The sequence below is a fragment of the Hemiscyllium ocellatum genome, chromosome 36, assembly GCF_020745735.1.
Source record: "Hemiscyllium ocellatum isolate sHemOce1 chromosome 36, sHemOce1.pat.X.cur, whole genome shotgun sequence".
Lineage (NCBI taxonomy): Eukaryota > Metazoa > Chordata > Chondrichthyes > Orectolobiformes > Hemiscylliidae > Hemiscyllium > Hemiscyllium ocellatum.
Window position 1 is genome coordinate 15,864,464 of NC_083436.1, and position 13,969 is coordinate 15,878,432.

Here is a 13,969-nt window from a genome sequence, read left to right on the forward strand (position 1 = left end):
CCATCGTCACTTTTGCATTGATTTTGTTATGCCCCAACAAAAAATACACTTGCTGCTTGTTCAATAGACTACGATTTGAAATGAAGGAGATGCGCCGGCCACCGCCTATTGCATTCGCGGAGGGGGGGATGAGTGTGGAAAAGCGCATGCGCTAACCTATTCACGCCAGCCCCGCCCCCTTCTCCGGGACGGCGGAGAAAAAAAACACGAAGCGGGCAGTGCGCAGGCGCAGCACCAGGCGATCGGTTAACATGGTGGGAGCGAAGCATGTGTCAACTTGAGCAAATGGCAGCGGTCTAGCGAGACGGAGAAGAACCGGAGCCTTCCTGGAGGCGAAAGCGAGAAAGAACGAGGGGAGGAGTGCTCCGCCTCGGAAGGGGAAGGGAAGAGCGGAGAGAGGGGCTGGTTGAAGGTTGTGGAGCAGCAGAAGAGGCGGCGGCGGCGGCGTGGAACCACGTTTGTTGCAACGCTCGAGTTCCGAAGGGGAGCCGCTCGTCCATTTTTCCTGAAGTCCACCATATTGTGGCTGGTGTCGGCGCTGGCTCGTCCTCTTTCCCCGGTTCCTGCTTTCACTTCGCTCCTTGCTGCCTCTCGCAAGCCCGGAATTCCCCGCAGGACTTCATTTTCTAATTCCCTTCTCTCCGTGCCCCCGATTAAGAAATTCCGCTGGGACCCGCAACCTAAAAGAGAAAACACGTTTTCCCCCTGGAGTTTTTTTTTAAAAATAACACACAGGGTTTGCGTGTGAGAGAGAGAGTGTATTTTTAGGTCCTGACCGAAGGTAAGGGGGAGGAGGTGGACATGACTCTTCATTTTGATGTTTGGCATTGAATTGACCCGTGGCGGCCGCGTTCCCCAAAAACGACCGTTATGGAATCCCCAGGTTCAAATTTCTCCCACTTATTTTTCGGTGATGGTTTGAAAAATAAATTTCCACGGGATTTGGGGGAAATAAACAATAAATAGGGCCTGTTTCCACAGTAACAGCTGGGTGTCGTAACAATGGTGTTAAAGCGAGACAGTCCCAGGCCCCGGGGAGATGGTGGGAGGCCCGGGGCCGGTGGACTCTTGTCCAGGCCCCGGAGGGTGGCTGAGGCTGGCGGAGTATTCCTCAGGCCCCCTGGGGGAAATGATTGGGGGGGGGGGGGAAAGTGGGGGGCGGTGGAGTGTTCTTTATCTCCCCTCCCCCCCCCCCCCGGATGATGGGTGTGTTGGCCGGGCCGGTGAAGTGCTCCCCCCGAGACCTCGGGGAGAGGATTTGGGTGGGGGGCCCCTAGCCCGGCGTCATGTTCCTGAGACCCGGCCTACGTTGGTGTGAGGAGCAGCACTTGCTCACACGTGGTGGCCCAGCGCTGGTGAAAGCTTTAACCAGCTGATCAGACACTTCATTTCCTTCTCTCTCAACACCCCCACCCCAAGCTGCTTAAGGGGAGGTGACCAGCAGAACACATGGTCTAGCCTAAATAACGTGCCTGGAATAATGTCTAGATCTAAATAACGTGTATATTTATTTCCTTAGCATATATATTCTGCAATCTCCCTCCCATCTGCTTTCAAGGAACATTTAGAAGAGCCATTAGCTTTCCACGCTGGAGTGGCTGCGTTTTATTCAATATTTGTGCTATTTCTTTCGTTTGCACCCCTTCCATTTTTAAATCTCCTTAACTTGTTCGGGTGTTGGGCTGAGTCACTCATTGTCTCTATGCTCTTCTTTAAAAGTCTTATTATTAAGTGAGGGAGCATCTTTTTAATTGCCCATCCTATATTTTAATTCAACAGTAAATCGTGACTATTTTAAAGCAAATTATTAGAGAAAGGCCAAAGGAAGAGCAGTGATTTTTGGACACCGGCCTAGCCGTGCAGTGCATGATGACAACCGAGGTTGAATCGCCCATGCTTCAGATCACAGATCACGGCACTTCTGTTCAGCCATCAGGTAGCGGCGGCGGCTCTGAAGAGGAGATGATGACCCGTGCTTGTTCCACGTTGTCCTCGGCTTCAGGAGGAGACGAGGACGCGGGCAACGATCTATTGGCGAGGTTGGAGCCACACTCCGGAGGCCGGGACCAGTCCGAACAGCAGAGCGGCCCTCTGGAGCTGGCGACCGACCCCGAGAATAAGGAAAATGATCAAAGCCAGAGGGAGTCGGCGGAGAAATTGCAGAAAAAATTCACTGAGGCGCCTCCTCCTAAAATCAATCCATGGACCAAGAGGAAAAATATGGTCACGACTAACGGCGTGAATGTCAACAGCCAGGAAACAGGTTTGTGCTCGGGATCTTTTACTTTTAAAATCTGATTGAATTCTCTTGACGGAAATCTGAACGTGATAGTCAAGTGGTGAATTTTAAATCTGTGATCACTTGCAATTTGCTACTTATCGCAAAGTTGTGATTATTTTTTATTGGGGAAAATATATGTATCCATTTTAAAATTGTGGATTTAACAACATTTAACAATCGCTTGATCTGCTGTGCTATCTTAAAATTGCATGGCTTGTCGGTATCTTTTTAAGTCTGGTGCAACAAGTGACCCATCACTTCATTCAGTTTAGCAGGTATGCTTCTTAAAAAGTGTTTTTAAAAAATCTGTATACAGACCATGTTTTCGTGCTGTTGCCATCTTCGTAAGCGTCGTACATCCATTTTATTTACTTAAAAGGGCATCAGATTAAGCAAATGTGAAAGAGGTGTGGTCTGTTTACACTCGCACTCTGGAATAAAATATATGCAAAATTCTTTAAATGAAATAACCTCTTGTAATGTCGAAGCTTTGTATAGTTAGAGGAAGGACGTCATTGGGTAAATTGCATATTTATGCTTGACTTAATCAAATTTGAGTTTGACGTAACTATATGCATGATCGTTATTAGGAGCTATGTTTTGTTATCTTAAGTTTAAGTTTAGAAAGTCAACAGCTTTGATCTTTCTACTGTTAGTGATATCACCAAGTTGACGATAAAGGTCAAAGCTGCTGTACCCATAATCCTACTAGGATAAAAGCTTGTTTTTTTGTGAATGATGTCTGTTTACAACAGATTATTCATTTTTTTTAAATGAACAAAAATATGGATTTGTTAGATTTCTCTCCGATCCCCACCCAAAATCACTTGCAGCTATTCCCTATCAACCCTGTGAAACTCAAGTTGCCGAATCTGCTGATGAAAGCACATTCAGGACTACAGCGCAATTTGAATGATGCCCATCCCCCGATTCCGATCAAATTTCAGTCTAGCACGTGTTGTAGGACTACGAGCAGGCAATATTTCATGGGAGGAAGTTGGCTTTTTATAATATTTAGAAAGGTGGATATTCCCTTGGAATGGAATAATAAACCAGCTATGTAGAGTCAGAGATTGAATTTTACATGATTCTAATCACGTGCCAGACTTTGAAAATGGACTTGCCGCTGCCCCAACTGTTGATGACAAACAAGTAATACTACTACTCTTTAAAAGTAACATTCAACACGGTTGTTCAGCAAATTATTGTAACCTTATTAAGTAAATTATTGAAGTTAATTGACATGTTCAATGACATTTAGAGGAATTGAATTTTTTGTTTAAATGCTGGGTGAGATTTGCACTTTTAAAAAAAATCCTTGCAATGTACCAGCAGTGCAATACCATATGTTTGCATTTTATTTACAAAGCAAACTGTTTTTACTATTGGAGGCAGTCTAGCCAACTAAATGTATGCCTTTTTCCTAACTTACTGTTCTGTTCCTTGTGCTTTCCAGTGGTATTAACCCTTTGTTGACATGGTATGGTTGTTTATCTCAGAATCTTCAAGTAATATTTGGTAGAAGGAGGCAGTGCGCCAAGACTTAATCCTTTAAAATTGAATTTTTTTGTAAATGTTGATTTAGGCAAGTTCATCTGATTCTGAATCCTTGACTTTGAAGTCTGTGGGCTGCAAAGATGTGTGTCCTACTTTAGGGTTGTAGCTAATCACTAGGGATGGCAAGTGGCAGTATTGTCCCTTTTTGTTTCTATTTTGATATGAATTAACCATTTTCTGGTTTGAAACTTTAGTGTTAACTACATATCTGACCTATCAGCTTTGAAAATGCAACTTTACACCTTTGATACTAATTATTTATTGACAATATTAGATTTGACTCTAATAGGTCAGTGGGAAAGTTCAAATGCCTATTTATCTTGTATTCAGTAGTCATTTTTTAAATATAATTGCACAGGGTGTCTTTTGTTTAAAAATTTGTTCAGCTGCCCAATGCTGTAGTAATTCAAAATATTAAAGAGTCACAACAGGGATGTTCTATATTATTTTTCACTTCCAACATTGGAAATAATGTCAACCAGGGTGTCTATGGCTGTGAACAGATTTCCCAATTCAGGTCATAGTCATCCAGCACAGAAACCGTCCCTTCAGTCCAACCAGTGTCCATGTTGAACATAAACCCAAACTAAACTAGTCACATTTGTCTGCTCCTGGCCCATATTGCTTCAGACCTTTCCTATTCCTGTCCTATTCCAAACAGCCTCATCCACCACTTCCTCCAGAAGTTCATTGCACATGCAAACCACCCTCTGTGTAAAGAATTTGTCTCTCCTGTTTTTTTTTAAACTTATTCCTCTCACCTTAATGTGCCCCAAGTCTTGAAATCTCTATCCTAGGGAAATGATAACTACCATTATTATTTTATAAACTTATTAGATTGCCTCTGAACCTCCTATGCTCTGGTGGGGAAAGTCCCAGCCTGTCCAACCTTTCATTATACCACAAACCTTCCACACCTGATAACATTCTGGTAAATTTCTTCTGAGCCCTGTCCAGCTTAATGTAAATGGGCAATCAAAACTGAATGCAATATTCCAGAAGTAAATATTTAAGGGAAGAAATTGAACCCTGGCAAGAGTTCTCTAATTCACTTATGACTGCATTTTCAAACTCACAGGTATCTAACCTTTGGCGCTTTTCTTACCAGAATGTTTCTACTGATTTACTGATTTTATTCATCTGTCTCCTCTGTGAGAATGAAAACAATCCCAATCTGGGAAATTTATAATGATAGATCAAACTCTCCAGTCCATACTTTAGAAGGCATTGCAAATAAAGCTTTTTATTGAGCAAAGTGTTACTGATTTACTCTACCATATGGATCTTTGTCTTAGTCCCTTATGCTCTCCTTGCTCTGGCTGTTTCTTTGGCATGGCCCTCATCCATTCTCAATTAAGTAGCTAAGTTTCTGGTATTGAGACTGGCTCTAAAGTAATGAGGGGTATGTCGGCTTCCAAGAGATCAATTGTGTTAGGGTATTCTGTAGTCCGAGGTACAGACAGATGTTTCTTTGGCCAGCAGAGAAAAAGCTGAATGGTGTGTTTGTTTTCCTGGTGCCAGTATCAAGGATGTCTGAGAGGGTGCAGAATGTTCTTACAGGGGAGAGGGGCCAGCAAGAGGTCATTGTCCACATTGGAACCAATGACATAGGAAGGGAAAAGGTTGAGATTCTGAAGGGAGATTAGAGAGTTAGGCAGAAATTTAAAAAGGAGGCCCTCCAGGGTAGTAATATCTGGATTACTCCCAGTGCTACGAGCTAGTGAGGGCAGGAATAGGATAGAGCAGATGAATGCATGGCTGAGGAGCTGGTGTACAGGAGAAGGATTCACATTTTTAGATCATTGGAATCTCTTTTGGGTAGAAGTGACCTGTACAAGAAAGACAGATTGCACCGAAATTGGAAGGGGACTAATATACTGGCAGGGAAATTTGCTTGAACTGCTTGGGAGGATATAAACTAGTAAGGGGGTGGGATCCAGGGATTAGTGAGGAAAGAGATCAATCTGAGACTGGTACAGTTGAGAACTGAAGTAAGTCAAACAGTTAGGGCAGGCAGGTACAAGGTAGGACTAATAAATTAAACTACATTTATTTCAATGCAAGGAGCCTAACAGGGAAGGCAGATGAACCTTGGGGCATGGTTAGGAACGTGGGACTGGGATATCATAGCAAGTACAGAAACATGGCTCAGGGATGGGCAGGACTGGCAGCTGAATGGATGGAGAGGAATTTAAGCGCGTACAAAACAGTTTTCTGATTCAGTATGTGGATGTACCTACTAGAGAAGGTGCAAAACTTGACCTACTCTTGGGAAATAAGCCAGGACAGGTGACTGAGGTGTCAGTGGGGGAGCACTTTGGGGCCAGAGACCATAATTCTGTGAGATTTAAAACAGTGATGGAAAAGGATAGACCAGATCTAAAAGTTGAAGTTCTAAATTGGAGGAAGGCAATTTTGACGGTATTAGGCAAGAACTTTCGAAAGCTGATTGGGGCAGATGTTCGAGATGGCTGCAAAATGGGAAGCCTTCAGAAATGAGATAAGAATCTAGAGAAAGTATATTCCTGTCAGGGTGAAAGGGAAGGCTGGTAGGTATAGGGAAGCTGGATGACTAAAGAAATTGAGGGTTTGGTTAAGAAAAAGAAGGAAGCATATATCAGGTATAGACCGGATAGATCGAGTGAATCCTTAGAGTACAAAGGAAGTAGGAATATACTTAGGGAAATCAGGAGGGCAAAAAGGGGACATGAGATAGCTTTGGCAAATAGAATTAAGGAGAATCCAAAGGGTTTTTACAAATATAAGGACAATAGGATCTCTCGGGAGAGAATAGGGCCCCTCACAGATCAGCAAGGCGGTCTTTGTGTGGAGCTACAGAAAATGGGAGAGGTTTTAAATGAATATTTTGCATCAGTATTTCCTGAGGAGAAGGATATGGAAGATAGACTGTAAGGAAATAGATGGTGACATCTTGCAAAATGTCCAGATTACGGAGGCGGAAGTGCTGGATGTCTTGAAATGGTTAAGGGTAGATAAATATCCAGGACCTAATCAGGTGTACCCGAGAACTGTGGGAAGCTAGAGAAGTGATTGCTGGGCCTCTTGCTGTGATATTTGTATCATCGATAGTCACAGGTGAGATGCTGAAAGACTGGAGGTTGGCAAACATGCCACTGTATAAGAAGGGCGGTAAAGACAAGCCCGGGACCTATAGACCAGTGAGCCTGACCTCAGTGGTGGGCAAGTTTAGATTAGATTACTTACAGTGTGGAAACAGGCCCTTCGGCCCAACAAGTCCACACCGACCCGCCGAAGCGCAACCCACCTATACCCCTAAATATACCCCTTACCTAACACTATGGGCAATTTAGCATGGCCAATTCACCTGAATCACGCATCTTTGGAATGTGGGAGGAAACCGGAGCACCCGGAGGAAACCCACACAGACAAGGGGAGAACATGCAAACTCCACACAGTCAGTCACCTGAGTCGGGAATTGAACCCAGGTCGCTGGCGCTGTGAGGCAGCAGTGCTAACCACTGTGCCACCGTGCCGCCCACAGTTGTTGGAGGGAATCTTGAGGGACAGGATGTACATGTATTTGGAAAGGCAAGGACTGATTCGGGATAGTCAACATGGCTTTGTGCATGGGAAATCATGTCTCACAAACTTGATTGGAGTTTTTTGAAGAAGTAACAAAGAAGATTGAGGGCAGAGCAGTAGATGTGATCTATAGGACTTCAATAAGGCGTTTGACAAGGTTCCCCATGGGAGACTGATTCGCAAGGTTAGATCTCATGGAATACAGGAGAACTAGCCATTTGGATACAGTACTGACTCAAAAGTAGAAGACAGATGGTGGTAGAGTATTGTTTTTCAGACTGGAGGCCTGTGACCAGTGGAGTGCCACAAGGATCGGTGCTGGATCCTCTACTTTTTATTTACATAAATGATTTAGATGTGAGCAGAAGAGGTACAGTTAGTAAATTTGCAGATGACACCAAAATTGGAGGTGGAGTGGACAGCAAAGAAGGTTACCTCCGATTACAACAGGATCTTGATCAGATGGGCCAATGGGCCGAAAAGTGGCAGATGCAGTTTAACTCGGATAATTGCGAAGTGCTGCATTTTGGGAAAGCAAATCTTAGCAGGACTCATACACTTAATGGTAAGGTCCTAGGGAGTGTTGCTGAACAAAAAGACCTTAAAGTGCAGATTCATAGCTTCTTGAAAGTGTAGTCGCAGGTAAGTAGGATAGTGAAGATGATGTCTGGTATGCTTTCTATTATTTTTCAGAGTATTGAGTACAAGAGTTGAGAGGTGATGTTGCAGCTGGTTAGTCCACTGTTAGAATATTGCGTGCAATTCTGGTCTCTTTCCTATTTGGAAAGATGTTGTGAAACTTGAAAGGGTTCAGAAAAGATCTACAAGGATATTGCCAGGGTTGGAGGATTTGAGCTACAGGGAGAGGCTGAATAGGCTGGGGGGTTTTCCCTGAAGCGTCTGAGGCTGAGGGGTGACCTTATAGAGGTTTACAAAATTGAGGGGCATGGATAGGATAAATAGGCAAAGTGTTTTCCCTTGGTGAGAGGGGAAAGATATAAAAGAGACCTAAGGGGCAACGTTTTCACACAGAGGGTGGTATGTGTATGGAATGAGCTGCCAGAGGATATTGTGGAGGCTGGTACAATTGCAACATTTAAAAGGCATTTTGGATGGGTATATGAATAGGAAGGGTTTGGAGGGATATGGACCGGGTGCTGGCAGGTGGGACTAGATTGGTTTGGGATATCTGGTCGACATGGACAGGTTGGACCAAAGGGTTTGTTTCCATGCTGTACATCTCTATGACTCTACAAGCATATTTTCACTAGACATCATCTAAAATCCCTCTCCTGTCCCATCCATTCATACTTGCAACAAACAGACCACAAAGCCATGTCATGTATGCCTGGGCAATCTGATCAGCTGCCTCTGCCATGCACAAGCCTGCCTATCCAAACTTTTAATGGTCCTTTTCCCCCAAGCCATGTCCTTGCATGCTTTTCTCCGTCTCTTCTCATACCTCTTTGAACTCCCCTGGTCTGTTCAGCTATCAGTTCCACTGATCTTCGTCCCACTAAAGTACGTTTCACTGAGCTTCCCTTCTGGTTCTCATGTTTGCGATATCAGCTACCAATTGTTTTCCTTTGCCACCTTTAGTGCTGCTATTACCATCCTCATAAAAAGTAACATTTTGATGTCAAATAAACATTTGACCTAACTTCCATTGGTGCCCCATCTCCAAAAAAAAAACCCTTTCCTGTCTAAACACCTTGATCATGCTGTTGCCTCTTAAATTGTTTCATATTTATTCTGGAATTGAGTCAGAGGGACTTGGTGTGCATGTATGCTATTCTTAAGGTAGCAGGGCATGTGGATAAAGTGGTTAAGAAGGCTTATGGTCTAATTGCTTTTATTAGCTGGAGAATAGAGTTTAGTAGTAGGGAGGTTATGATGCAACTGCGATAACTTTGATTAGGACAGAAGATTGTGTGCCATCCTGGAATCCACCCATGGAAGTACGTGACTGTAGTGGAGATCGTGGTGAGGAAACTTACTAGGATGTAGCTTAGGATAGAAAGTCTGAGCTATCATTCGAGATTTCCCAGACTGGGGTGGTTTTCCTTCGAGCAGAGCAGAGGAGACGGAGATATATAAAATTGAGGGTCTATGTATAAAATAGATAGGGTCAACAGGAGAAATCTTCCCCTTTGGTTGGATCAGTGACTGAGGGTTTAAGCTAAGAGTCAGGTTAGAAAGTGAGGAAAAACGTTTCACCCAAAGATAGTGGGAATCTGGAACTAACTGCTTGTAAGGGTGCTAGAGTTAGGAAACCCTTAATATTAACTAGTATTTAGATGTGCAGTTGGGATGCTGAGACATACAAGGCTAAGGGCCAAGTTCTGGAAAATACAATTGGAATAGTGAAATGGTTGTTTGTGATAAATGTGGATGTGAAGGACATTTTTCTGTACTGTAGATCTGACTCTACACTCCATGTGTGAATCTCTCCAATTGGCGTCTGTCAGTCTCACAATATGTAAATAGCTCTTTGCTTAAAAAAAAGTCACAAATTACACCTTTGTAACTGTGGATAAAGTCAATCTCCCTCCCTGTCCTTCTCTACCTATATTTAGCCTCCAGCAGAGTTGACCATGCTATTATGTTCACCACCTCCTGATTTGAGTGGAATTGTTCGAATTTAATTATTTTCTATTTTAATCATTGGTAGCAAATTATGTGCAATTTCAAGGGATAAAGTTTCATTTGGAACACTGTCGCTCTTCATACTCCCAGAACACTACCTGTAGTATCCACCAAGAAGCAATTCATAGACCTTACCTATTTCTCACCTACATGTTGCATATGGATGAGAATGGGGACAAGGCCATGAATTGCTCCTTTTGACATCTGACAGCGTTGACACATGACAGCTCAAACTGTGCATCGACAGGTCTCTCAACTACTCCATTGTTGCTAACTTATCAAATTCCTTATCTAATGCACAGTAGTAGATGAGCTGAAACTGCTTACAGTTAAATCTTCAGAAGACTGAAGCCATTGTTTTATTTCACCTTTTCAAACTCCGTTCTTGAACTCGGCATTGCATTTGATTGTGGGATCAGCTTGTGACCTCGTATCCGTGCCATCTTTTAAGACTGTCAGTTTATGCCTTTGCAACATTGGTTGATAATACTCACCTCTGCTTGTTTGCTGCAGAAAATTTCACTAATGCTTTCATTACTTTCAAATTTAACTTTCTGTGGATGCTTAGTTAGTCTTATTCTGCCTTTGTAAACATGGTCATCAAAATTCTGCCCATGTCTTAAGTCTAGCTGATGTTGGCTTCAAGGCAAGTGATATCTTGATTTTAAAGTTGTCGTCATTGCTTTAGAACTCTCCATGGTCTTGCCCCTTTACACTTTGGGAATCTCCTCTCATCCTCAACCTTAATGGTCCATTGATGCCCCTCTAATCCTGCCCTTCTCTGTATTCCTACTTCAGTTTGTTCCACCATTGTTGGGGAGGGCGAGACTTCAATTGCCTTGGTTTTAAGCTCTAGCATTCTTGCCCTAAACCTTTTTGACAAAATCTTTAAAACAATTTAGTAAAACCTTTTTGACCAAGCTTTTGTTCATCTGACCCAATATTTCCTTATGTGACTTGTTGTCATAACTTATTGTATATTTCTGCTGTGAAACACCTTGAGACATTTCAGTATGTTTCATGTTTGAGCGTCCTGTCACTCCCTTAACCCCTGTGTGTAGAATAGTTCCCTGACTAGCTACCAGACCATGTTTGACACTGGTAGAGCTATGCACAGAAGCTAATTACTGCTGATATGAGAGTGCAAAAAGGTGGTGCTTGGAGTGACAGTATTCCAAATAAAACTTTTAACCCTTGAAGTTTAAAGATTCATGGAGGCTAAAGAGGGCTTGATTTGTTTTGCCATGGGATGAAATTTGATTGGACTGGAGATTTTAAATTTCTTCTCCACCTTTATTTTAAAAGTTTATTTTTCTTCCCCCCTCTTTAGGTCTCCCTCTACCACCACCCCCTGCCAAGAGGGCGGGCAGGTGACCTGCTCCCAGGCCTCTGCCAAAGCTGCTCTAACCAGTTGCTAGGAGGTGTGCAAGAGCATCTCAGGGTGAGTTGCCCTAAGATTTTATTTTCTTCCCTTGCTGGGAATTGGTTAACTTTTGATATTCCTTCACACTGTCTGTCTTTCTGTCTCCCTTCCCTTTCTCAGATATATCCACTCCCAAATTTGAGATTAGCAGTTTATATCTCCTTTAATGAAATGTCCAAAAACATTACTAAACAAAATACCATATTGGCGATACAGGGTTAAATAAGGTTTTAAAGAGTGCTGGAAAGCAGAAAATTGATGTAGGGAAGCAGCTTTGGAGTGTATGATCTAGGTAGTTTGTTTAAGGCACTGGCACCAGTGGTATAGCAATTAAAATCTCAGATGTTTTGAAATTGGAACAATACAACGATCTTGGTGGTGTTAGGAATGTGCTTTTGAGGCCATCGTAAGAGTTTGAGGATGAAATTTTTAAATCGAGCCATTTTTAAATTGGAAACCAAAGAGGGTCAATTGTATAGGCATGATGGATGAATGGGATTTGGCATGTGCCAGCAGTGCTTTGGTTGACTTAAAGTTTTTGATGGTGGAGAACTAAATTATGGGAGATAGCCGCAGTGCAATTAAATCTTTAAGTCGAGAGATCATAAAGACGTGCATGAGGGTTTCTGCAGCATAAAGCTGATAAATGAACGGCTGTTGAAATAGGCTATTTTAGTGCTGATTTATGATCATGGTTCACTTGGGGGATTGAAAATGACACTAACCTTGCAACCTTTTAGAAACTCAACTTGCCGCTGTCTGGAGGCATGAACATACGGTATGCCAATTGTGCATTTCGACATTAAAATTGCATTTGAATTAAAAAGCACATGAGCAGAGTTGTTCCCAATATCATCTTAATGGTACCTGCACTACAACATTTTGTATTTGGAATGAATGTACTAGAAGAAAATTCACAATTGAAACATGATTCATTAGTTCATTCTGTTACTTTCATTTTTTTAAAAAGATGTTAAGTATGCGTCCAGGTGCCTCACCCAAAAGTTTGTTTATCTGTCTCGTGTTCAGCATCGCAGTCTTCGACTTTGATCTCTAGCATCTGTAGTCTTTGCTTTCTCCTAGTCCTTGGCAAGAGATAATAAAAGTTGTTGAATCTTTCTCTTGCCCAGCAATTGCATGTACATGTTCCAGCAATGTGGAAGTATCCCACTTGTTTTTTGTCCCATCCAATCTCACCAATGCTGATTATGCTTTATTAGTTCTAATTGGGGTCAATGAAAAGAAATCAAACCTAGGATCTTTCTAGTCTGCACAATTCAATGCTATTATCAGACTGTCCTGCTTGTGGCTTCCCTCCCTTTGATCCTTGCCATGAAGGATTCAGTAGACAGGTGACACATGGAGAGGGGGTATATGTAGGAGACTTTAGGGGGGGTGTGAAATAACAGGTGGTATAGTCTACAAGCTAGTGATAGGTTATTGAGTGAATTTTAGGCCAGATTAAGTTCAAGATGGTCAAAGGTTTTTATTGGAAAAGTTACAGGCTAAAAGCATAACTTGCCTATCTTTTATGTTTTCTTACAGGAGAGTGATTTTAATTTAGTGTGCTTTTTTTTTTTAAGAAGAACTTCCAGTTCCAAACAGGGGATTGCTGTTTAAAGTGACGGGATTAGGTTTAATGTGTGTCAAAGCTTGGTTAGATCACACTTGACGTACTGTGTAGTTATAAAGGTTTTCCTTACTATTGTTTTTGTGTACCAAGATGACTATTTGAAGAAACAAATTGCAATGATATACATGTGTTTTAAAAAAAATTCAGTTTGTGGCCCAGTTAAAAATTTTCTATATTCCAATTGGTCCCCTTTTTTTATAGTTAATACCACACTATAGAGCTAATGATTCATCAGAACAAGTAAATAAAGTGGAGTGCCAAAGCACCATAGTGCAAATTTGACAGTTAAATTATCCATGCACCAAAACTGGCTGGAATGATAGTGACTATAGTGTAGAACATGGTGTAAGTTGATCAGTAATGGGACTGGGGGGGGGGGGGGGGCGAGAGTATTGTGATAATTGTGGGGGATTTTAATCCTCTTGTAGATCAGCTGAAACAAATTTGGCTGAGTTAGCCTGAAGGATAAGTTTTTGGTGTATTTGAGACAGTTTCTCAATGACATGTTCTGCAATCAACCAAAGATTTTGGATCTTAGTGATGAGACCAGATTAATAAATTACTGTTTTTGTAAAGCATCCTAGTTATGAATGATCATAAAATAATTGAATTTTGATACTTTTGAGAGTTGGAAATTTGACCTCAAATTAGTTTCAGAAACTTATGAAAGGGTATTATGAAAGTTGGCTAAAGTAGAATGAATACTTTTTGTTAAACCTAGGTAAGACAGGGTAGTGGTGGCATTTAGTGAAATATTTTTGCAGTGAAACCTATCTTTGAAAGAAATAAGACTGTGAAAAAGATGCACCATTTGTGAATAGCTAAGAATACTGTTGAATTGAAAGAAACCATGTACGATGCTGCA

At 42.0% G+C, this 13,969-nt stretch overlaps 1 protein-coding gene across 3 annotated transcripts in view; it reads left to right on the forward strand.

Annotated features, from left to right (window-relative positions):
- The first annotated feature begins 241 nt into the window (after window positions 1-241).
- The window catches only part of LOC132833249 (la-related protein 1B-like), a 109,565-nt gene continuing 95,837 nt past the window's right edge, over window positions 242-13,969 (forward strand). For 2 of the 3 annotated variants that reach the window (XM_060851369.1, XM_060851370.1), the window contains exons 1-2: window positions 242-781; window positions 1,780-2,263. In XM_060851369.1, coding sequence (XP_060707352.1) covers window positions 1,867-2,263 — 397 coding nt within the window. In that variant the 5' untranslated portion in view covers window positions 242-781; window positions 1,780-1,866. Of the gene's footprint in view, window positions 782-1,779; window positions 2,264-11,378; window positions 11,490-13,969 lie in introns of those variants that run through there. The other variant, XM_060851372.1, reaches the window with a different exon arrangement.